This window comes from Nelusetta ayraudi, unplaced genomic scaffold, assembly GCF_046127955.1.
Source record: "Nelusetta ayraudi isolate G7.1 ecotype Tasmania unplaced genomic scaffold, CSIRO-AGI_Nayr_v1 ptg000004l, whole genome shotgun sequence".
In the NCBI taxonomy this organism is placed as follows: Eukaryota; Metazoa; Chordata; class Actinopteri; order Tetraodontiformes; family Monacanthidae; genus Nelusetta; species Nelusetta ayraudi.
Genome location: NW_027466054.1, coordinates 2,556,700 through 2,582,257, shown reverse-complemented (window position 1 = coordinate 2,582,257; position 25,558 = coordinate 2,556,700). Strand labels below are relative to the sequence as shown.

Here is a 25,558-nt window from a genome sequence, read left to right as displayed (position 1 = left end):
TTATTATTATTATTATTATTATTATTATTATTATTATTATTAATAAAAAACAATTTTTGGCGTGCTGTATTAAAAAGTGTAGTAGTTTGCCCATGCCTGCCCTAGACCATGTCCAAGACATGGCACCTTGGACATCAATAAGAGGCAAAGATAACTGTGGGGGCTGAGTTACACCAGACATCAAAGTCAAACATCAAACTTTTGACAAAATACGGTACCCGTAACAATGCCAGAGTAACGCAGCTACTTTTCAGTCAAGTTAAGTGACTCTGAAGAGTACAGTAGATGTTTACAAAGAGGGGTAGTTTATCATATTTTTCCAATGCCAATGATGCTGCAATAGTCACAGTGTCGACTGCAAACACAGCTGTTTTCTTTGACCCCGCATTCTAAAGATATTTGGCTTTGTCCGCACCTGAAATACACACACTTTGTGATTAAGGGGCATTGTAAAATGGTTTACAGCAAACAATTTGAGCCTTGCATAACTGTCCAAAGAAAATTTCTTTTTTAAATCAATCCACTGCCAACTCAGAGTTGTGAACTGTTTATCTTTAGACTGCCTCTTTGTGTTGCTCTTTGTACTTTTGATGCAGAGGCTGCCGTCATGAGCACAGGATCAAGGACACAAATGGCCTCCATCCCTGGAAACGAAAGCACAAGAGATACAGACATGCCCCATAGCACGCAGCACTCTGCGCTCCTCTACCTCTTCCAGGAGGTTTCCAAGCTCGCCTCCCCAATTAACGACAGTCTCTCGGGCACAAACTCGTGGGTGAATGACGCGACGCAAGGTGCTGGTACCACAGGAGCGGACGAAGAGGAGACAAATTCCCAGAAAATCTTCAGTAAGCCGTGCCAGCACGGCTTGCCCCACACTGGCCACAACTGCCAGGAGGACAAAGCAAAGGACAAAAGCAGCACAGTTACAACTGTGGTTCAGTCGCATGTTGAAGGCAACAGCCCCTGGAGGGTGTTGAGTCTCATTAACTTGCAGTGTGAGAGGCTTCTGCATCACACCGACGGAGGGGAGTCAGACCGGAGTTTCGATTCATCCTGTGCAAAATTAAGCCATTCGGTCAACAGAGTGCCAAATGCAATCACAAATGTGTCTGACCAGGACGGTGCCGGGGTCTGCATAAGCGTCGAATGCACTCTCAGACCGTCTTTTAGTGGGCGTGAGGAAGAACAGACCCCACCCTGTTTCAGTCCTGTTCAGGGTACACGCAGCACAGAAGTCGGGTGTTTGAAACCAGAGTGCTGTGTGAAGGACTCAACCCTGGGCTGCCGTGGTCTCTCAAAAACTGCTGCTCAATTGAACATTTGCAGACCAGTTCTGGTGGAGGAAAATGCACCAGCAGCTTCTCAGACCTACTGCATGGAAGAAAATATTGCAAAAGTGACCTCTTCCAAAAACTCTCTGCCTCAAACGGCGTGTTTACCAAACTTCCCCCCTTGTGTCTGTCCGATTTTGAATTCAAATGCAGACGCAAGTGTTGTCCTGCCCGTGGGAACACTGGCTTCAGACCACAACGCAAACCTCGTTTTGATAGCAGCGCCCCCTTGTGGCGCCCAACGCTACCCTTTGAACGTACAATGGTCCTCCCTTTCAATTGGCACCAGTGACGTATGTCAGTTTCCTCCAGTACAGAGTCACAAAGTCGCTGCATCCTCACTAGAGTGTACAAGTGTCTCTGCGGACGAGTCCAAAGATGCAGGTGCATGTTTGACATCATCGAGCCACGGTGGAGAGAATGAATCCTCTCTAGCGTCACAACCAGAGCCCAGCACCGTCCAGACCGAGAGGGATGCAGATCCAGATACGAAACGACAGAGAACCAAGACTCCCAGGAAGCAACCTCATCCCAGTCGGAGCGTTGACATCCGAGATCCAGACTTCCAAGGAGTGACGTTCAGGATAGACGCAGAACTGGACGACAGCAGGGAGCAGTGCCGACTCCTAATCACTTCAAAGTACAGGTAATCACAGCTTTATTCTCTTCAGAAAGACAATTTGCATCAGAAAATGCAAATGGAGAGTTACTTGGACACATAAGTGGGTGCATTTGTCTGTGTATCCTCATAGCAAACGGCTGTGTAAGAGTGCAAGGAAGCTAAGGCTGAGGACACGGACATCCCAGAAATCCTTCAAAACTGGGAGCTCCGATGAAGAATGTGACCAGACAACCACCAGTGTTTTCAGTAAGTAGCACACAGGAACCTAATTTGTGTTTATGCTGTATATTTAACCACTTCTGTTAAAGATTTAAAGAAAGAAATGGATTTTTTTTTTTGAGTGTTTGGTAAATGGACTGGTCAAAGCGCTTTACAGTCACCTCACATTCACCCATTCATGTACTAACTCACCGATGGGCTGCTATGGTCATGCAAAGCCCTGTGTGGCTCATTGGAAGGAATTTAGATTTCGGTGTCTTGAAGCCTAAATTGCCCCGAGTGTCTTAACTGAACATAGCTAGCCCCCATAAATGATTTCAAAATATACTAGAAACTTTAATTATGTATTTTTAGATTTACCACCCTTGTTATTTAATTTATTTTATTTTGGTCAAAATTCTGAATTTTGAATCGCTATGCCAAGCCTCTACACTAGAGGGCACCACGACATCATCTGACGTCGGTACACAGGACAGGTGTTGAACCGGAATGTATTGTAGATGTAGCGTAATCAAATCTTTTGTCAAAATCTTCCTCTTCTCTGGAAAGTTGAAAAAGTAAATCCACATAAAATCCAAGAGTTTTAATACATGCATTGACTTCACGTATAATTCTAGCCCATGTGTACACCTACAAAGAATCTATAATTATAGTTTGTGATTAGGAATCTAGCCCAGTGTTATACAAAGTACTTTGAAACATTCTTGACCCGTTATTATTAATTTCTGAAGAGTATTGATCATTTTAATTGTTTTAACTGTTATTATTTGGTGAAGATTTGGTATGTACTGAATTTTGTGAGACACATTAATTAAAAAAAATATCCTGGGCATAAAATGACGGTGGTGTTCAGTTAGTCTGTTTTCTCTTTGACTAGAGGGTAAAGTGTGTGCATCATGCGGCACCAGGAAGACACCCATGTGGAGGGATGCAGAGGATGGGACCCCACTATGTAACGCTTGTGGCATAAGGTGTGTGATGCAGATGGAGTTTATTCTGGACTATCAGACACAAGGAACATTATTTCACTTATTGGCAGTGATATGTTGGCATAGATATATTTTTCTGGCTGCCCAGAAAAATCCTAATGAAGACGTAATTACCCCCAGAAAGTATTTTAATTATGACTCTAATATTTAGTTTTTTGGCACGCTTTTTCATGGGTTTTATTATTTTGAAAGAATGCATCCGTTATTATCAACAATTTTAGCTTCCTAACCACACAAATGTGGGCAGCCACAAGTGCAGGACAGAATTTTAATGCCAGACCCTCAAACAAACTACTGGCTCATTATAACCACTAGATGTTGTGACTTCCAAAGTTGTTTCCTTCCAGTGTTTAGCGGCTGCACAAATGACTTGCAAGGGAAAACCAGACTATTGCAAACAAATTGCCCTGCACATAATCACTTTTAATGCACTCATGTACTGAATGTACATTTTCTGTATGTGCTAATTTGTCATAGCTAATCTGCTAATAACTACCAGTCAGTAATTTACTGTTTGTTTTGTCTTTTAAACATGCCTGCAGGAAACACAAAAATGTAACAACTTGTGTGTAAATTTTGAATTTGCGACACTGGAGTTGTGCTTGCCATCGATAAATGGCAAATATTCAAAAGGAGATTAAACATCACAGCTCTATCCTTTGAAGGTACAAGAAGTACAGAGTGCGCTGCATCAGCTGCTGGTACATCCCCAGGAAGGAGGGCAACTCCAGCACAAGGTGCATGAAGTGTGGAGGCACAGTGAGGCCGACCTCAGCTCTGCGAAAACACTCCATATAAGCAACACACAGCCAGCAGGATTTTAGCCAAACATATTAACACAGAACTTTCTTTCTTTCTTTCTCTCTCTCTCTCTCTCTCTCTCTCTCTCTCTCTCTCTCGCACACACACTCTCTCTCTCTCTCACACTCTCTCTCTCTCTCTCTCGCACACACACTCAAACACACACATACACACAGACCCACGCATGGACAATTCAAGGATGCCACTTTTGCTCCTGTAGTTCTTGGTTCATCTGTCACAACAGGTATTGGGACAATACAACTGTGCAGCACTATCTGCTTACCTGACTCAGTGTTTAGTGTTGTGTTTTTCACCAATCGCCTCAAATAAGTTGGAGCCACTCTCTTAAATCTCCCTGAACAAGATCTTTTTACTGCACACAGGCTGTTATGCTTCCTGTTCAACAGTTTGCAGCCTGTTCCAATGTGTTCCGTTAATGGCTTTGCTTATCTGCACTTAAAAGGACATGTTTATTTAACACTCTGGCATTTGACACACACACACACACACACACACACACGCACACACTATTTCACCACTGGTCAGTTTTCTTCAGAATAGCTTCAGTGCTGTTTGTGTGTAATGGTTTGCAGTGTTGGAAGGCTGTTTCTGCACGGGATCAAACGATGGCAGCCTGAGCTCGGCCCCTTGTTCAGTGTTTTATTAAACGAAAACACATTCACCGCTCCCGCCCTTGTGACAAGCATGGTCTGCTGAGTTTTGCAAACAGACATTAAGTTGCACAAATTTAATGAAGCTATTAATTGTAATTGTTTGTTGTTGATGTTTCTAATTGCATTTGTATTGGCGTGTTTGTTTACTCTTTTGTTTGTTTAATTGTTGACTTGCCTTTTTGTCGTGGAAAAAGAAAATACAGAGAGTGACTTGTCTGAAGTTAAATGGGTTTTTCTGTATTAAATTCAGTCTAAAACCATCCAATTTGTCTCTTGAATCTTTACTGGGCACATGAGGTCTGCACCTGATAAACTCTCCCCACTGAAGGTGTAACGACTATAAAATAGCACAACAATTTAGAAGGATAAACGTATAACATTAAACTATATGGAGAGTTACAAGGAAGGATTGTTCATTAATGAGACTTCCCACAGGTTCTTGAGCCCACCCGGCAGTAAAGGGCCCATTTTCCAAGTGGGTGGCCTCACACGAGTTGATTCAGTGCAGCTATTATTTCAAAACGGATTACGTCTTCCTTTTTTTTTTTTTTTAACTTTTTTTTTTTTTTTTAAACAGCCACATCGAGCCGCGTCTCACCATGTGCCAAACCATCCTGCACTGAGGAACGCAGAAGGAAATGATTGTTTTTAAACACGGGAACATATGCAGCCTTGATACAAAGAAGCCCATGCGTCCAACATGTTTCTGTTAAACAATCACACATGCGATTTGTTGTCGTTAAACTTAATTGGTTAAAACAGAGGTGGTCGCTTGTCTTTTTCATTTGCAGAAATGCTGGTTTGTGTTTAATTGTATTGTCCTGTGACACCTTGACTACAATTTATTTTTGCTGTTTTCTAATGTGGGGCTTTTAAAGTTTTAACATCTTTAAGGTTTTAATCAAATATATAATCAGCTTGCAGAACAGACATTTCTGTAAGACACAAGGAAGTATAAAACTTTGGGCATAAAAAAAAATATGATCATCAAAATGAACAACAGTAAACATTATTATTATTATTATTATTGATTGCTTGACTGTTTTATTTGTTGTTCTGTATTTCTCAGACAACAGAGTACATTGATACAGCACATGATAAATACGGCTGATTTCAAACAAAGCCAAATTAACCCCCTCATAAAAATCTAATTATCTCGAGATGAACCGGGATATAGAAAACGCCTGAAAACCGGAACTAGGGACAAATCACATCGTATCCTCGAGGCCTGTTTACAGGCATGACCTCACGCAGCCTCTCATTGAGATCTGCTCAGCGCGGCTGTGTGTGTCATGATGAGGACAGATGAGAGAGGAAGAGGGGGAGTTGGTGGTGAAGGAGGAGGAGGAGGAGGAGGAGGAGGAGGAGGAGGAGAAAGTTTGGAGTGTGGGGCTAAACAAGTCAAAGATGCCCAAACTTTATTTGTGAATGGACGAGGAGAAGATGCTGTGCTCTGTCCCGCAGATGCTGCCGTAAAACACAGTGCACCGCTGGGGCCGCCGTGCCGTCGGAGCCTCTTGGACGATGACCCCCGACAGACGACCGATGGACAGGCCGGACGTTGACGAGGAGGAGCGGGCGGACTGCGGAGAGGAGGCGAACAAGAAGAACATCTGCCGGGACGATGCGAGCTGCGGCGGCCGCCTGCTGGATGACGACCCCGGCAGGAGGACCCCCGCTGCGAAGCCTCCTTACTCTTACATCGCCCTCATCACCATGGCCATCCTGCAGAGCCCCAAGAAGAGACTCACCCTCAGCGAGATCTGCGACTTCATCAGCCAGCGCTTCGCCTACTACCGGGAGAAGTTCCCGGCGTGGCAGAACTCCATCCGCCACAACCTGTCCCTCAACGACTGCTTCGTCAAGATGCCCCGGGAGCCCGGCAACCCCGGCAAGGGCAACTACTGGACCCTGGACCCCATGTCGGCCGATATGTTCGAGAACGGCAGCTTCCTGCGGCGCAGGAAGCGCTTCAAGAGGCAGCACTTCTACGTGGGAGCGCTGAAGGAGTGCAGGGCGCAGGCGCGCAGCCTCGTGCCCGTGCTGCCGCTGCTCGGAGCGCATGGACCGGCTTCTTACGTCCGCGGCGGGCCCGAGCTGTACCACGACCTGCGCGGCTGCTGCCCCGGCGCCGTCATCCCCGCGCTGTCCTCGCTGCTGGCCTCCAACTCCCCGTTCATGTCCCCCGTGTCCCTGCAGGGAGTGATGCCGAGCTACCACATCCCTCCTCCCGTGTCCACTCTGCCCCCGGGATTCTTGAAACTTTCCTCTGACTGAGTTCAGTGATGGAGCTAGTCGCTACATCCTTTCAGCCCCCACTCTCCAAAAATAACGCAAGGTGAATTATGATGAATTATGATTATTTAAGTGATTTTTTTTTAAAGGACTGTGCTTGCAAAAACGTAACTTTCTGTTGTTTTTATATTTCACCCCTAAATGAAGCAGAAGCTTCCCCCCTTTTAAATGACAAATATGGTTTTGAAGTGTTTGTAAAAATAAAAAATAACAATTCACAACTGTTTTTACATTGCCAATTGAATTTGAAGGTGCCTTTCATGCACACACTTCAAACTCTTAACCTTAAGCCTCTGTGCAACCTGTTGGATTTTTTTTTATTTTTTTTAGGAGATCTTGACATGTTATTTCTGTTAATATTATTTCACATTTGTTATCTACAGTTCAAAAAAAGAGATAAATATTAGGGTAAATTCAATCTTCTTTCAAAAACAGTTTAAACAAACATGACCACAATGAAAATGAAACGTCAAGGATGTGGCTCTGCACTTTTAAAAACCTTAAAAATGACACTTCTTCTTCTTCTTCTTCTTCTTCTTCTTCTTCTTCTTCTTCTTCTTCTTCCTTTAAAGAATGCCAGGGCATATGTTGTTTGCTCTGAAAGAGTAATGCTAATTTTACAGTTGAATTAGGAGCGTCATTTCATGTGATCTGGTTTTAATGGATGAGGTCTGCTTGGTGTTGCTTGTTGTCCCGTGTTGTTTGTCATGGAATGACACATTCAAATTGTTTTCACAAACTCATTCAATTTAAGGGCTTTTTTGTTGTTGTTGTTGTTGTTGATTTTGCTAAAAAAAAAAAGAAAAGAAAAAAAAAGACAAGCAGTTACAATAAAACATTCATTTTGCAGAACACTTATCTGATTTATTCATTGACCTGCTTGGACGTTTCCTCTGGTGTAGGAAATCTGCAGAGTTGTATTTGTCAGTTAAAGGCTTCATCTGAAAAACAAAACAAAATATTTTAACATAATTCTGAGCAGGCAATCTATCAATTGGGATAAATAAACAAACATTTAAAAGAATCTCATCTAATGACAAAGTTTTCTTGGAATATTCGTATATTTTCTGCAACTGCTACATTCCCTTTTTTACAACTACACCTTGATTTCTAAAAGTATAAGTCTATTAACACGAAAAAACACAAACCTGCTCTTTAAATTTTTCACACTTTTCGATAATTTTTCATGCATCAAATTCACGAGTGTGAGTGATTGGGGCTCACAGCACATTTTCTGTCGTCGATAACCAGCTGCCTTCCACCCAAAGCAAAAAAACAAAAGAAGTCTTCGGGGAGCAGTTTGCTTTTTTTTGGCACAACCAGTCATTTCTGACTTTAATTCAATTATAATACACATGCATGCTTACAGCCAGCCCTGTTCCGCTCTTTGAAAAAGAAATAAAAAAAAAAAACTCAATGAGCTGAATCTCCACAGTGTGGTCTCTAACCCTCAGATGAGCTGATGCTGGACTGCTGCATGAGCACCATGGCAGGAAATATGATGTGACTGTGTATATTTGAGGAGAGGGGACCCCTAATGACTGGAATAGACAGATGACATGCACCTGAACTGCAATGCTGACCAGGTGCTCGGTATGTATACAGTCGTCACTACAAGAATTTGGAAAAAAAAACCCAACTAAATAAAAGTGACGTTGCAACAGACGTGAGTGTATTTCTGCCCATTGACAAGAACAAAATATGAGGCATTGTAAATATGAGACCACAAACTGCTTATAAAACAAGCTTTCTGAATCATAACTACATTTTCAACCCAGTTGCTAAAACATGACTTATCATATTAAACATACGAATGTGCCCTCCTCCCCACTAAAGGAAACATCATCATAACAGCATAAACTGCTTGACAGATTGTCAACCTCTGTTCAGATCTGTGAATAGTGTTTGCGCTTATAGTCGGGGCTTGACATTAAGCCACAGACTATGAGACAATAGTAGACGGAACCCTGTTTTATCCAGCTGTCTTTTCCCTCCAAACAAGCAGACACAAACATGGGTCAGCGCAGAGCGCTGGAGACATGATGTCATCAGCTCGGCCTCACTCGCCCATTAACTGATCCAAAGCGCTGGAGAGTTTTTCTTTGTGTGTTTCTCTTTTCTTTTTAGCGCAGCTGCTCGATGTGTTTTACATTTAAATGCCACGATTTTTCTAAGGAAAAGGAGTTCCACATTTTTATGAAATACGAGGGAATGAGGCCGCAGGAAGCAGTGTCCGTCTTGGAGGAAGGTTTTTGTCGTTTTTTTGTTTATTCTCCAGCAGACGATCCTGGAGGCTTCCTTTCTCCAGCCACTCCGAACAACACAAACTCTTTAGGTCTGCTTAAAGATAATGATATCAAAGTCAAAAGACAACTCGGCTTTGCCAGAATGGAAACAATGTAAACTAAATAAACACACAAACAGATAAAATTACAAATACATATATTCTATTCTATGGATAGAACATTGAGACATTGAATGTCTGCATTCATAAATTGTGTGTCAGACATAAATCTCCAGGCACCTGGTATGAATATTTAGGTTTGAAAGCTCAGGCTACTGTCTTGAGTATCTGTCTATTGAAGGACTAAAAGGCTTTCTAATGGGTACTGAGTACAGTCTCGGTGGAAACAAAGTGTTTTATTTAATCTATCACTGATTCAGAATCATTCACTGAGTTCACACTCGGTGGTGAGTTAAGTCAATTATCATTTACATTAGAGTGGGTCCACATCACACTGTGTTATTACGCTGAGCAAGCACTTGGCAAGAGCATCAACAAAAAGCTGTCTTGACCGGATAAGTTGGCGGGGGGATTCCGCACACAGTGGCTCTCAAAACTGTAATTACAGGAGGCAAAGACATATATTGTTAATAAAAGTCTAACATTACAGCTTCTATTTTTGCTGTGTATCTAAAAGGGGCACAGTAGCAGGTCCACTTGTGAACCAGAGGAACCAGAGGGACGGCTATGAAAAATGTACTTGAGTCTACTTGTTTAATGACTGTCCTTTATTCACTTTAAGGAAGTGCACATGCAAAACCACCAAAAGTTATTATTCTTTAAATAGTTAATTCAACTTTTTTTTTATGAAAAAAAAAATTGAATTATGACTCTAAACTACCACAGCAACAGCCTCAGTGAAGGCACCACCAAGTCGTATTGAGCCGCCAATCGTTTGTCAGTGTCATTCATGTATCTTGTTTCATTTTGGGTCATTATAAAAATACAATCTCAGTTAGGTTTATGCACAAAACCTGAAAAAACAAAACAAAAGACATTTTGTTTTCTTTCCCGCTTTTTCATGCTAACCTACAAAACAAAAAAAAACAAACAAAAAAAACAATGGTGTACATATACTATGACTTTTCCCCCCGATTTTCGGATGTGTTGGTATTTTCTTGCACCATCATCCAGTTTGAAGCTCTAAAAAGAGAAGTCACAGAAAACCTCATCATGCACAACCAAGTCACATATTGATTAGACAAAAATAGAAGGTGTGTACGGAGGTGTTGTTTGAAAACAGTTATTGTTTAATTAATTTTTCTCATTACAGAAATATCTTAAAAACCTATTTAAATAGCTTTGCAGAGACTTTTACCCTCAATTGGCAGAGGCATTACAGTTTGGAGGTAGTCTGTCATTCAGTCAGCGTACTTAAGCCTCGTAAAACCCTCAATGTTTTTTTGTAAATAGTACCACACAAACACAGGAAGTATTTCTAAACCGAACACAAAGGGGGTGCTTACTTTTCCTTTTCACGTTTCAGTGCCCCTCTGTTGACTTGATTGTAGTTAAAGAGGTAATTTTATTTTTTCCAGCCGGCACTCCAATACTTGCACAAACCAGCCATCGTCAATGTGAGCCAGTAGACGATACACGTGTGTCTCTCAGCGAGTTAGGTAATCCTAGTTGCCTAGTTTTATGTGCATTAGTGAGCCAAAGCAATAGCTTATGCATAGGCCTGATTAACAGCTTGAACAGTAGCGAGGTCACTGACCAGGGCACCAACATGGCCAGCACGGATTCAGTTATAAGTGAAGATGGAGTTGTAAATCCATGTGCATGTGTTGATGAGTTCTCCCCGTGGAAAGAAAAGAAGAAGCATAAACATGATTCTGTGATGAGCTCAATGTTCTTTGGCCTTGATGTGTACCTAATTTCACTGGCAATCACTTGCATTGGTATTTTTACAGCATTGTAACAATGCCTGTATGGTCAGATCAAGACTCATCAAGAAAGTTCGGGGATAACTTGCTCGTGTTGCAAAGTGACTCAAGTAAAATGGAAAGGAAACACTGATGACAATGTGAAACAATGTATAAAAACGATGATGTCAAACCTCTGACCAGGCCTGGCTGACATACTGTAGGTCACAGGGAGAAAAAAAAGATGTTTGCCAAAATATAAAATAATGGCATGCCAGGTTGGACAACAAAATTAAAAACAGGAATTTCACAGTTTAGAAATGCAAATGTTTTGCAGCTGCATTGACCTCAAAGTGTCAATCATTAGTCTTAGGGTTGTTTTTCCAATGCCGCCGGGGGAATGACCATGAACTTCATGAATAGACCCAAAATAGATGAAACAACTGCACAAAAAAGAGCCAACAAGTACAATGATTTAGTTCTGGGGTGACGTCATGTTTTCTTGTCCAATTCTCTCGGACCTCTGCTCAGCCTCTGATACAGTGGACCACATTGTTTTAAATAACCCTCTAAATAGTTGCATCAGAGTCATTGACACGGCACTGAACTAACAGACCTGGTGACAGTTCATCCTTACATCCTCTTCTCTTCCTCTTCACTCATGTGTGGTGCCCCAGGGGTTGATTTTCAGTCCTATCTCATTTACTGTGTGCTGTCTGTGAACAATATCTTTCATAATCACATTATTTATTTGACCCAAGAAAAGCCACACAGGTCCCTCCCACAACTTGTGTTCTGTGTCCAAAATCAGAATTTTGATGAGAAACATTTTCTTCAAGTAAAAGTCTCAGAACGAGTAATTGAACCTCCAACTCCAGTGGTGTTGAAATGAAACTAGTTTGGTTGCCAAGTCTAGGTTTACGGACTCCTGAAGTTTTACTCCCTACCTGCCAGAGAAAGACATAGTCTTCAACGTGCAGCACTGAGTGAATAAAAAGACTATACAGAGAGAGTTCTGGTAGAGACTAAGAACAGACGAGAGGTGGTAGACGCTCCGTTTAGTATAACTCCCTTTAATGGGAGAGAAAAAGCAGCAGGGCAGTCTAACCAAAATATGTTGTTCAAAGTCAAAATAATCTTCTCAAACTTCATAAACGTGCAATGAAACAATTATTTATCTGTCAATATTATGTGCCAAAAAATAAATAAAAAATTGTTAATATAATGTATTGTATTTTCCCTTTTTTTAGTTTATAAATATTTTAATTTTATTTGTCTTTCTTTTAATACGATCTTCCTTCTTTTGCACTGTATTATTGTAATTATGCAGATTTCCCTGTGGAATTGATAGAAGGCTTCTATTCTATTCTATTCTATAAACCTTTTTGAAAAAGGAAGGTCTTCAGTCTTCTAGGGCCGAAGAGTAAGAACCCCCCCAAACCGAGGCCGGAAGATGATTCCAAAGTAAAGGAGCCAAATACCTCAAACTTCTGCCACCTGTTGTACTTTTAGAAACTTTCCGAGTTACCGATAGTCCTGCATCATCAGAGTGAAGGGCCCCAGGAGGATGATAGGGTCCAGTAAGCTCTTCATCAAAGGACGAAGGATAAAAATGACTAATCAGGAGAGATCTTAAATTCAGCTCTAGATTTTTTAAAGACGTAGGTTAACGGTGAAATGTGCTCCCTCCTCCCACTTCCATTCAGTCGACATACAGCTGCGTTTTGAATTAGTTGTAGAGTTTAAAGATGAGAGCATGGAAGTCCTGGTAGTGAAGAGTTACAGTTCCAAAGACTGACCCTTGAGGCGCTCCGTAGCAAACTCTGTCATCTTCTGGCAATTTAGATGGTCAGGTGTGCAGCACAGATTACATTTTCAAAATGTCCTGATAGAATGTAAAACCCAGCATCATCCTCAACCACACTTCTGTTTTGAGGACACTGGCTAAATGTTAAGTGCACTGTACTTGAGAGAAAATGAGATTATTCAATTTTGATAAGGGTCTCAACTTCAGTATGCTGGTCAGTTACAGCAACCCAGCCGACCTCTTTTACAAGCCAGACTGTTGCGCATTTGGAAAATCACATCCTCGGCCGTGCACGAGTTCCATGGATGACGACTTAAACAAAACAGTGTTGCATTGAGTTCTGCAGCCCCTGACAGACTTCAGGGCTGCTGTAATTGCTTTTGCCTACACTGATCTCACTGTTTGCCACCCTGCAGTCCATAAATATCACAAGTATCCCCCCGCCTGCACTGCCTAAACCTCCCCTTCCTCCTCGCTGCGCAACCCTGTTGTTTCTGTATCAACTCTGGTCTCCAAAGCTCATAAAACCCCCAAAGCTGACAGGTGCTGGAGACCAAAGCCAGCAATATAGAGTTACAGCAGCATTTAATGGGCTCTTGAGCCTGATATTTAGGAATAATTGCGCATCAGATAAACATCATTAAATTTGTTTAGGGATTCCATTAACAGCTGCCATTAAAAACTGCACCACTGGATAAGGCAAGTCATTACAAGAGGCTGAGCAGACTTTGAAAAAGCACTCGGTATGGACCACATTTAAGTGCGTCGCTGAAAATTTTTACCACTATAAATCAACATGTAACATGTGTAACTATTTTAACAGTGTTCTATTTTTTTTTTTAATTGTACACTGCCGCCTGTATTTCAGTTGAAAATGATAATCAATGCAAATCCCTCTCATAACTAAAATTGTCAGACAAAGTATGCAGTCATGTTTATCAGATTAAATCATTACAAGATAAATCTTTTTTGTGCACTCCACGATAAAGTTGCTCATTATATCTGTGCTCATATTTTCTCCGTACGGCCCCAGCAATACATGTCATGCCTCTTTTTTAAAACAATTCACCATCCAACAAACTGTCATTAAGGATGATTCTAGAACCTGGAAACAGTAGTTCAACCAGTAACTAATGTGTTTCCCCAATTACAGCTGACAATCTGAAACAAAAAATATGGTAATATCCAAATCTGAGACCTAATATACTTACTAATAACTGACTGGACAACTGGCAGCGCTAACACAAATCTAGGATTTTCTTAAAAAGGGAAGATAAAGGCTGAGCACGACCCAGCATGTGGTTAGCAGATTTGTTGCAGACTTCTAATCATACAAATATAAGCTTTCCTGTTTTGAGCTTTTGAGCTCGTTTAGTCCTGCAGCTTGTGGATGTGTGAGAGCAGGCAGGACGCTCCATTTAGGTGAACCTGCTGGCCTGTGCGTTAAGTAAAACACTGAGTATGTGTTCATAGAATGCCTTTCCAAAATTGGGGAAATTTGCAGCGATTTGATGCTATTTAAGAAGAAACAATGTTTTCTCTTAAACAATCATTTAGGACAGAAAAAAACACATTATTTATGGAGGAATTAAATTGTAGAAAAGAAAAATGCCTAAGTTTGCTTCAGTTACTTTAGAATCAACTGTTCAAGTGCTGTTTGAATAAACAGCATGTTTATTAAAATTCAAAAATGTGCAGAAGAAAACGTGTAGTTTTCCTTCCAGCGCAGCCAGCATGTTGTTCTTGTCTCTGCGAGTGAAACATGTTCAGATTTACAGAAACCGGGCTCTTGTTACAAAATTGTCAAACCGAGGCCAGATTTTTGGCACAGAATTGCAATTCCAACTCTGTTTATTTCGTCCCTGTGAACACTCTGCCACATTTGTTTCCTGCAACAAGAAACTTTTGTCCAAGATGAAAGCTCCAAAACACAGTAAACAACCTACTCGAAGCTCAACTGCCAAAAGGCACATGTTAAATGACTGGGGAGCTGAGAGCTGGGTATGAAAATATGACAGTGAACCCAAAAATATTTCAGCGTTTACGAGAAGGAGGTTCTTTTTTGGTTAATTCCACATTGTTAATGACAGACAAAAATAAACATTAGTTCAATTTTCATTCTGCAAATTGATGTGCTGCTTTCTTGCTTTTACCCACAAAATTCACTTTCAAACTGACAGGCAAAAGTTTGTATGATCTTGTTTCTTACAAGGATTTGCTCGACAAAAAGTGCGATGCTTGCTGGCCTTTATTTGAATTCTTAATACTGGGTAAGACCACAGTGAGACACACAGTTCAGCATCAGGGGGCAAAACATCGGTTGAGCGATTGTCACCGAGAGAGCTCTGAGGTTTCCGCCAGCAAGTGTTGCCCTCTCGTCTGTCAGCATTGACAGAGCAGCCACGCACAGCATTCATCACGCAGTTCCAGTGTATAAATAAAGGCCCCACCATCCACCACTGCCAATATTGGTCAGACCCGCGGTTCAGAATGGAAGGAACTGGCGGGGGCAACTTTGAGTTTTTGGAGAAGTTGTGCTACTTCAAAAAATATCTCCCACCCAAAAGACAAAAAAAAGCTATAATGTGCCAAAAGGTATTAAGAATAATAGCAGCCAATAACCAGAGCATCAAGAAGAATAACTTGCCACTGCTCCAGCCAACACACCTCAACATCAGTGCCTGGCTGGAACGAATGTGGAGCGAGACCTCAGCCACCTCCGAGTGTGTTTGCTTTTCCACGCTGTGTGATTCAACTTCCACTCCGAGGTGAGACGGATGAGAGAAAATATATCGGGGATCAGGGTCAAACTCTGCACGGAGGGAAGAGGACTATTAAAGGCAAACAGACAAACACATACACACACAGACGTCGTTCTCTCTGTCTTGATATACGGCTTTTTTCTTGTCTTTTTACGTTGCGCTGCCTAACAAGGCAAATCTTCATCCCGTTTTCACTTTTATTAATTTGGCCTTGGCTTTCATCCGCTGCTTCTCCCAGAATGGAGGCCCGCTGGACAGGGCTCACCCACTGACAGCTATGCAAACATCTTGTAACTCTCTCACACACACACACACACACACACACACACACACACAAACGTGGGAGGAATGAAGGAGCAAACCCACAGGGGATGAAAAAAAAAAAAAAAGAGGATGCCGAACTTCAATGGACGGCTGTGTTCATGTCGTGTTACATTTAGCTCGGCGGCCACCGAGAGCAGTTCACTCTGGCTAAATATTTAGATTTAATAGCAGGATTTTGGTTTATTGGGACAGGATGTAGGCTGTGATTTTGAAAACCACCCTTGCTGAATTATTTGTTGCATATTTAATTCCATTTCAGAAGCACAATGATGTCACTTCATGCATTCCAGTTGCAAGTACAATCAAAATATGCAAACTTCTTTGTTCTTAATGTGCATGCAATTAATTTGTTGAAGAATTAAGTACCGTCCAAACATTAGATTAATGTATCAGCATACGCAAAGTTCCGATTGTGATCATTTAAGTTTGTGGTATAGATTTAGTAAAGAGACACTCAAAATGATGGTGGAGGCTGCAGTACCCCCTACTGTCTGGGAGTTGCAGCTGCAAAACAACATGAATTCACTAATGAGACTATTTTATTTACGTTTTAGAAGTTTTTGATTTTCTACCTATTAGTTGATGCAGCTGTGTCGTGCTTGTCTGGCCTTGGTGATGCAAAAAGTGTAAAGCAACGAGTCTCGACACGTTTCAATACCAACAAGTGAGAAATTCTGGAGTGAAGGTAAATCTGATAGTATGAGTCAGAGACCATCCATCACGTGCAAGTGCCGCAAATCTGAGTCTTTGTATCTTAATGAAAACAAGAAAACAACAACAACAACAGTAGCCATGGCTGGAATAGTTAAACAGTTTGAAATAGTGAAAAACATTTATAATTCAAATAGAATACAAACAGGCTCTTATGCACTTATGGTGCATCATTGCATTGACAGTTCGGTTGTTGTTGTTGTTTGTGACGTTGAGCTTAATTTAATATAACTTCCAACCTCACGGAGACTCATGGATTCCAATCATGGTCAGTAAGTCCTCTGTGTGCCACGTGCGCACTAGTTGCACAAATCAAATGTGTGCGGTCTGGAATCACTGGCATAAAGAATGTTCACTATATTTTTTGAAATCTTTGTTTTTGACAGAAGAAAGAAAGAAAAACGATACAATCCGTCTTTTGTTTTGAGCCAGTTCAACCTGTCTCATTCCCTTTTATCAACACCTTGCTGAAACACACACATGCACATGCGCGCACACACACTCACACATACATAGCAACTGGGCATGTTTTGACAGGTGGTCATCACTGGTGTACACTGTATAATAGTAGCCTGCAATAGTTCCTTTCGGGAACGGAAGAAGACACGGAAAGAGGCTGAGTATGTGTCTGCGTGTGTGTGTGTGTGTGTTTCTGTGTTTGTGTTATGTGTCCCACCAAATGACAGACACCCAGAGCAAACACACGCACACTCACACACTCACACACACACACAGAAAAGTGAGGGAGGCTGACGGAGTGAGACGGAGAGCGAGGCCTACTGTTATTTCAGTCACAAGGCATCAGTTGTCGCTGAGCTCTGCGACCCAAAGGCCTTTTTTTCACTCGCTCCTCACTGTTTCATAAAGCAGCTCGGCGTGCCAGCGCCACATCTGGTGGACACATGTCTATCTCCGCTCCATCTCCTGTTTTCTCTCCCTCTCCCTGTGTCTCCTTTCCTGCAGGCAGGCCTGGTGTTAATCCCACTCTCCTCCACCTGGCCCAGACCACCCACACACCCAGTGCGGCGGCGGCGGCGGCCCACCAGCAGAGAGCGAGTGTGCACGTGCGTATTACACAACGTCACGCCGACACAGACCAAAATGGCACTTAAGTTTTTGGAGGCAGTAATAAGAAAGTGTTGCAAATACATTTATTGCTGTTTTCTGATGGCTCGTTGAGCGTGATAATCAGGTATTTTCACCTGCTGATTACTTCTTCTTGTATTTTTTTTTACCCACTGAAACGCGTGTTAATACTCAAAAGGAGCCTAAGTTGTGTATTTTAATATCCTTTTACAGTAAAAATTAAAAATAAAACACTTGTTGAGGTCATTTTAAGACAGTGTATATTCCAGCTTCTTTATTCTTTTCAGAATTTACAATATCAACCAAAAACTTGATTATATGTAATCATAACATATAGAATGGCTACACATATTTTTTTCAATGAGAAAAAAAGTTATGAAAAAGTCTTTTAACGGTAACTGTTCGTTGCTGTATTGGTTTTTGTTGCCATCTAGTGGTAAGAGGACCAAATCACACAATCACACAAAAAGAGCAACTGCTGCAACGTGTCTTTCTGTATTAGCAAATAACATGCAGAGACAAGATTTACATGATTATAATTACCGTATTCACATTATTACTCTTACTCAGTGACTTAACAGTAAAAAGATGATAATGTTAGATAACATAATAAAGAGTATAATACATGCAATAATAAAAGCGTGGCTCCTCTTTAGGTCTGCTTGAACTACTTTGAATTGGAAATGAACTGCATTTCTCATTAAATGTCAAGGAGAATTGAAATATATACACTGCTTCAATAGTAACATTTTTCAGGTTTTTTCAAAGAATATGTGTAAAACATACATAAACTCTATAAATATAAACATACATTAAAAATGATTATAGACAGATAATTATTTGTAGTGCAACAAAGCCACATGCAGTAACTGCAAAAACAGAACTGCTGCTCTCACAGGAAAAGAGCTGCGCAACACACACCAACAAAAACATTTTGGATACTATAACAACACGGTGTTGCATGGAGAGAGAGTGCCAAACAGGAAGCGATATATTTTGAATTAGCGTTGAAAACGAGTCCAATGGTGGAAAAATGATGCTGTGTTTCCTATTATTCCAGGATGGGGGGCTGACAACAGGCCCCTCCCACCTGTGATCACAGCAGTGGAATTTGGGTGAAGGCAGCGCTGATGATGAGAAATGTGAGAGAGGAAGACACAATACAGTGTTGTTCCATGAAGTGTCATCGTGACCCCGGCACACTCGGAACATTCACTCATGAACACACACACACACACACACACACACACACACACACACACACACACACACACACAGAATATAATATCATAGATCCGGTGTACTTTTAGTGTTCTGCACGTAATCTAGTGGAGTCAGGGTCAAAGGTCATCTTTTGGTTGTTTCTTCAAACACTGGTCTGGATTTCATTTTTAACATTTTTTTGCATGATCAAAGTAGCGGATGAACTTTTCTTAATCTGGGGAGTTCACTAATTGGATGAAGACACATTGTTGGAAGAAAACACTGTAAAAGAGATTCTGCCTGCTTTCTCTTTATTGTTTTCAAAGAAAAATCTAGCATGGATCTAACAGGCAAAAATAGCACATTTCAACATCTAATACTGTTTGAAGTGTGTATTATTTGCGCATATGTGTGCATTGTGCCAACTAAAGAACAAAACAAAAAATGTTGCACATATTGCTTTTAACTCACCACTACTTTAAACCTTCAACAGCTTTCATGTACTTCTGCAGACAGCTCATAAAGATCAACATCATAGCACCTGCTGTAATAAGTGGTCACTCTCAACAAAAAGACACCATTAGATTCAGGATCCAACTGTGACTCTCCACTGGTGCTGAACCACTCACTAATGTCCCTGCTGAATGCTTCACTCTGACACTATGGTGCAACATTTATCCGCTATAGTTTGAATGTCTGCACACTTAGCTGCACTTTTGTTGAACACGCACACAACATATTGTACATACGTTGCATTGTTTGCCTGCCGAGTGTCTTTTATTCCATTTATTTCTTTTTGAATGAACTTTTGACAACAACTGCCGAAGAAAGGTTCCCGGTATGGTTCACAGACTTGGCGAGTAAAGCTGATTACAGTTTGCACGTTTCACCCTCCTCATTGTCGGCCTCACACAAACATCCTCTGGCTCCTGTTCAGCCGTTGATGTGTAATGTACAGCATGTGTGCAATCAAGGAAACAATTGATTGGAAGCATTATGGAGTGATGAGCCCACCGGCAGCCCCCCGCTGATCGGGTCTATTCTGAGACAGGAGACAATAAAAGAGCCTTTTCTCCCCCCGCCGATCCTCATTGACTTCTCCTCTATGTTCCCCCTCACAAAACACTGTCTGCTGCTGCCTCCATGCAGCCGCCGTCAGCGCTGAGACGAGGTTCCCCTTCCCCATTTCTGCTTGATTTGTTTATTCCCTTGGAAATGGATTTGTGCCACACAAGGAGTACACGCGTGTGCATCCTGTTTGGAAAACACCATAATCCACCCATTTTTGCATAAATCGCTCTCCGACCCTCCTCTGCCCTCCCGGACCCCCTCCACCACCACCACCACCCGCCGCAACTGCTCTCTGCTCAACCAGGAAGTGTGCGCAGGAAACAGCTGCCCCCCATGTCCGCCCACTTGCTCATGTCCAGGTGCATCCTGGGAATGGAGCAATGTGTGACCCACGTCGTGCGGCTGACAGTCTGCGATGTGCCGTTACAGTAATCAAGATCGGCGTGATTCTCTCTGATCTCTTCTTCTGTCTAATCTGACAAATCATGCATTAAGACTTTATTTTGCTGCAACCAGCTCCTCCTGAGAACTCATTCAAACACCTGCCGAGAGCTGATGAGGAACATTAGCTCAGCTTCATGTCAGCGTGTAACAGCAGATCCCAGATACAAGGTGTAAACACCCGCCATCAAACAGTGGCTGAAAAACTAACTTTCAAACTAAAATAAAACAGAATAAAAACAGCAAACAGAGTTGAAATGTGAGGCAGCCGATGAGAAGAGGCCGTGCGTCCCAACCAGCACTAGCGGTGTTGTTTATCACTTTCTCCATTGAAACGTACGACGAATATTACCTCAAACAATTAGGTTCCAGTGATCCCTATCACCCGGCGCACAATAGTGTTTACAAGTTGTAGAGGAAACGTGGCCATGGAACCCACTTTGGGGAGTGTGTGTGTATTTACTCGGCCGTGCGCATGTGTTGGGTTTATGTCCCAACTGTGTGGTCGTGCGGTTTTAAAATGTGCTGATGCACATGTTTCATATTGGGAAAAACTGGAGAGAATGTGACGTTCTTTGATACCTCTGATCTCCCCAGTTTCACAATGATGAAGTGTGTTGTGTGTGAGGAAATTCAGAAAACTGGTTTATGCCACACAACTTGGACAAAACTCAGAATCTTTCCTGTAAGATGCCACCTGCTTTTCTGAATACATTTTCCCATTAACTGCTTTAATTAACAATGACATCTTCAAATAACACAAATCAATTTTTAGGAAAATTGGTTTAAACCACCTTCATTTTTGTCCTGACATCTGTAGCACCGAACTACACATTATGAGGATTCACATTAAAAATGTTCTTAATTTGCTTGAACGGAACCCAACCACATAAAAATCTTCTCTGAAATCCTTGATAAACAGCTGAATCACCAGTTTGTTCTTCAAAATTTCAGGTGTGTGGTCTTGGAGACTAATTGTGTGTGCATGTGTGTCTCTTCAGTAGAAATTGTATGCCGTGGATTGAATGCATCGTCTGCCACATATTAGTAGAGCTGCACATTTAACCCTCTGTCAGTTTTATCACTGTGCTAAAACTGATGCTTTGTTTTATCTTCTGTGTGCAAAAGGAGACAATAACCAGGCAGCTGTTTTATTGATAAAGCGCTAAATCACATCCAGTGGTATCTCACAGCGCTTTGCACAACCAGAGAGAAAGCAACGGATCCCTCTGACATCACTAGAGGGCTCATTTGTAGAACTGCCGACAAACTTTTATCTTATTTTACATATAATGGGACCATTGAAACTTGACGATTGACTTGACCAGAACAAACACGAGAAGCGTGTTCAAGCACCAAAGGCGTCGGCACTGACGAAAGGAATGCTTCTATACGCTGCTGGTGATTAGCTGATGACACACAGGTGTGGAAGGTACAACGACCTCCAGCTGGCCATGGCCTGCACCCGAGGGAGCAAAACACGGCCACTGACATGGCAAAAGCTTTGGCTTGTGTACTTGAAAAGCAGGTTTTTAAGGTGCCCTGTCATGGCCATTTCCAGATTTTATACATTAACAATCAACAAGGTTTGTTTGGTCACCCACACACACACGCACGCACGCACACACCCACACATCCACACACACACACACACAAAATGGAACAGTTGTGATTGGCCAGCCGCTCACAACTGACACTTTCCCACTAATGCCTTCTTGTGGGTTTTCCATTGCAATCAGGTACCACCTCAGTGTGGGTGCAGTCGTCAAAGTAAGCCGTCCCATGAAGTTTGCTGTGCCCTTTGTGTCCCCAGATTATTATTATTATTATTATTATTATTATTATTATTATTATTATTATTATTATTATTTTGTATTTACTTTGATTTTTGACAACAAAACTTTAGCAAGGCTCCAAATTGTTGGTTTGGTTTGTACTGTTGACTCATATCAAAAAACACTCTCCAAGCGGTCAAAATATTTTTGTCCACACAAAGCACAAAGATAAGAACAGCATCTTATTTCGACGGATATTTACATGTTTGCTTGCGTTAAACCACTTTTGGAAGTGAAACTTAAGAGGCAGGTGGGCCAAAATACAAGCAGAACAAAGAGTTGAGGTTGATGGCTAACGATTCGCTTACATGAGACAACGGCACTACTTTCCAAACAGCCTAAAAATGAAAGTCGGTTGGAGTCACAAAACACTCACAATCCTCACACTGGCTTTCAAACGCTGCCAAGGCCAAGTCGGTGCCTGTAAATCACATCTTTGTGGCTGAACGAACCTCCAACATTCTGTTCGCTCCACTCCAGCTGCTCCCTGATGGTTTTAGAAACCTAGAAGACTTTTCCACTGTGTGTCGCTCCATCCAGCTCACTGAATTTTGTCTTCAACCACCAAGAACAAAAACTAAATAAAATAGCAACTGTTAGAACCTCGTGGAAAAGAGCACAAACCAACCCAAGCTGAGCCAAGCCAAGGAGGTACTAGTGGAAAATCACCATATGATAATCAGGTCAGTTTGTGTAGTAGGAAGAGCTCCAAAATCCCAACCACTCGTTTTAGCACAGTAACGCGGAAAAAGTAAGACCCCTTAGAAATGCACCGGTTGTCTTTCTTTGTAATTGGTGTGTTAGTTGGCATTGCCAGTAATGCAAAAAGACACATTGAAGAGGTGAAAAAGTCAATTGCTCATAATGTGGTTCCTTTGATATATGGCTCTTTTTTTTTTTTTTTTTAGGTAAGTAGGTATTTGGTTGTATCCCTACGTCAGGTAGAGTTTGTCTACAGTACGCGGAGGGTATATTCGTTATTCTACCCTGGACTAGAATTGACTGCACCTGACGTTCTCCCCAGGCCATAAATAAGCCACAAGCTTTTCATTTTACACTGATCACCCACACGTGCTCAGTGACCCAGCAAGAAGATCAGCGTTGTTTCTGCAGGTGCACACACACACGCACACGCACACGCACACGCACACACACACACACACAGTCATCAATACTCCATTTACTGAGCAGGGTTTTGATGTAGCCATGCAGGAGGGGGGCGTGACGACTGGGCTCTGAGATTAAAACAATCCTCTCCTGATTTCTTCCTCACTCCAGGGAAAAGCGGAAGCCATCTTTTAACGTTTGCTTCTATTATTATTCCCCGTTTACAGTTTGGCTGGTCACAAAGGGACTGAAATAAGAAATTCAATGATTTGATGTCTGTTTTTTTTCCCCTCCTGTGGGGATTAGAATAGTGTGCCGGTTTGACTGTTATAATTAACAAGGGGAACCCCAAAACCGTTCAAAGATCTGTCAGCTTCTTCACAGGATTTTCTTTTGTGTTTTGAATTTAAATTCTCAGAAGAAATGTTTAAAAAAAAAAAAAAAGGCTGTCAGTGAAAATATAAATGAAGCTTTGAGAAATACATAAAAATACAAGATAAAAATATATATCCAGATATACATATATTTATGTATACATATGTATTAGGTATGAATTTTATTTAAGTAATTTTTTGATCTATAAGTGACAACCACTGCCAACAAAAACCACATTTTTAGCAGCGGTATTACACCTTAAGTAAATATATAATAAAACAAACACTTTAGAGCAGCCCGACTGCTCTGGCAGAACGACAACTTTAAAAGACGTTACTTTGAAGGTGGAACATTAACAGCGCGAGGAAACAAAGTCCCTCAAGGATTCCTCTCTGTCCCTTGTGTCACTTTAAATTTGCTGCAGGCAAATTTGCACTGCAACGCGCATCGGTGCCATTTCATCGTTACTCCTGCTGCACACAACCCATCAAGTGGAACCGCAGCTGTGACACGCAAAGCAGGCCGAGAGATTGACGGACCACGCGGCCGTCTGCACGCCGATTCTGATCCCACCTTCCATCTGACAGCGTGGACGACGAGCACGGTGATGAGAATGGAGGGTTGGGGGGGGGTTAAAAACAGAGACAATGACGAGGTCACTGACAGATTTATCGAGCGCTCGTCCACCAAAGAGCTTTCTTTCCCAGGACCTCGAAGGTCAGGCAACTGTAAAGCCCTTTTTAATGTTTGTGTTTGAGTCTGTCTAAGGAGGAAATGACTGTACGAGAGGTGTTGACCCTGATGGCTTAAGCGGGAGACGCGCACGCACATGCGCGCGCACGCACACACCCTGAGCGAGCGCAGAGGGGAACGGCTGAGAGGCATATTAAGGAAGGAAGTGCAGGAGCTCTCGGAGAGGAGAGTCACTGCCATGACGACCCGGTCACTGGTCATCAGTGGCAAAGGTGCATCTCCACCGTCAAAGAAGCTGAAGTCAGACTCAGAAATCAGACTCAGAAGTCAGACTCAGAAATCAGACTCAGAAGTCAGACTCAGAAATCAGACTCAGAAGTCAGAAGTCAGACTCAGAAGTCAGAAGTCAGGCTCAGAAGTCAGGCTCAGAAGTCAGACTCGTGTCATTCGAAGGAGGAAATCTCTAAATATTACAAGTGAAAAACTTATTCCCAGCAGACATACAAGTCATGGATCCCCAAAAATTGGGACTTTTTATCCATTATTGCAGTCGTCTGCAATCCATGTTCCTGTCTGTATATTTGCCAGTGACACCAGGTGTACCACAGAAGCACCTGGCGTGTGTGTCCAAGAGCTTTAACACCTTTGTACGTTAATGATCATGTGACATCGGAGCGCACATTTTCTTTGAGAGCATACCGCTTTGGGATTGACCACCCCACTCTGTGTGTGTGTGTGTGTGTGTGTGTGTGTGTGTGTGTGTGAAGAAAGGGGCCTGAAAAAGTGCGTGCGAGTGTGCGTGCGTGCGTGTGTGTGTTGGTGCTCTGAAAAGTGTGTGGAGGTATAGGTGGTGGCGGTGGTGGTGGTGGTGGTGGGGGGGGGGGTTGTTTCTTATCTGCAGGCCACAGGCAGCTTTTGAGGCTCTTATCAGCAGCCGCCACATTGTACGAGCACATCCTCTTGTCCAGCAGGGAGCGGAAAACTCTCCGTGGTCCCTCCAGCCCCTGCTACACCTCCCCTCCACCACCACCACCACCACCACCACCATCTCTCCCACCCC

The 25,558-nt window shown here is 42.2% G+C and overlaps 2 protein-coding genes across 2 annotated transcripts; both read left to right on the top strand.

The window, feature by feature from the left end:
* The first annotated feature begins 436 nt into the window (after window positions 1-436).
* Window positions 437-5,578, top strand: zglp1 (zinc finger GATA like protein 1). The gene is made up of 4 exons (XM_076043509.1): window positions 437-1,980; window positions 2,087-2,202; window positions 3,053-3,146; window positions 3,830-5,578. Exons 1-4 carry the CDS (start codon window positions 608-610, stop codon window positions 3,960-3,962), a joined length of 1,716 nt encoding a protein of 571 aa, XP_075899624.1. The 5' UTR covers window positions 437-607; the 3' UTR covers window positions 3,963-5,578.
* A 416-nt stretch (window positions 5,579-5,994) lies between these two features.
* On the top strand, window positions 5,995-7,716 carry LOC142899958 (forkhead box protein D1-like). The gene has a single exon (XM_076043922.1). The coding sequence runs from the start codon at window positions 6,164-6,166 to the stop codon at window positions 6,914-6,916; it is 753 nt and encodes a 250-aa protein (XP_075900037.1). The 5' UTR covers window positions 5,995-6,163; the 3' UTR covers window positions 6,917-7,716.
* The last annotated feature ends 17,842 nt before the right edge of the window (window positions 7,717-25,558 follow it).

Coding starts and splice junctions, on each gene's coding strand:
- zglp1 (XM_076043509.1), top strand. CDS start 608: ATGAGCACAGGATCAAGGACACAAATGGCCTCCATCCCTGGAAACGAA. Junction 2,203..3,052: donor GACAACCACCAGTGTTTTCA/GTAAGTAGCACA, acceptor CTCTTTGACTAG/AGGGTAAAGTGTGTGCATCA. Junction 3,147..3,829: donor TGTAACGCTTGTGGCATAAG/GTGTGTGATGCA, acceptor TATCCTTTGAAG/GTACAAGAAGTACAGAGTGC.
- LOC142899958 (XM_076043922.1), top strand. CDS start 6,164: ATGACCCCCGACAGACGACCGATGGACAGGCCGGACGTTGACGAGGAG.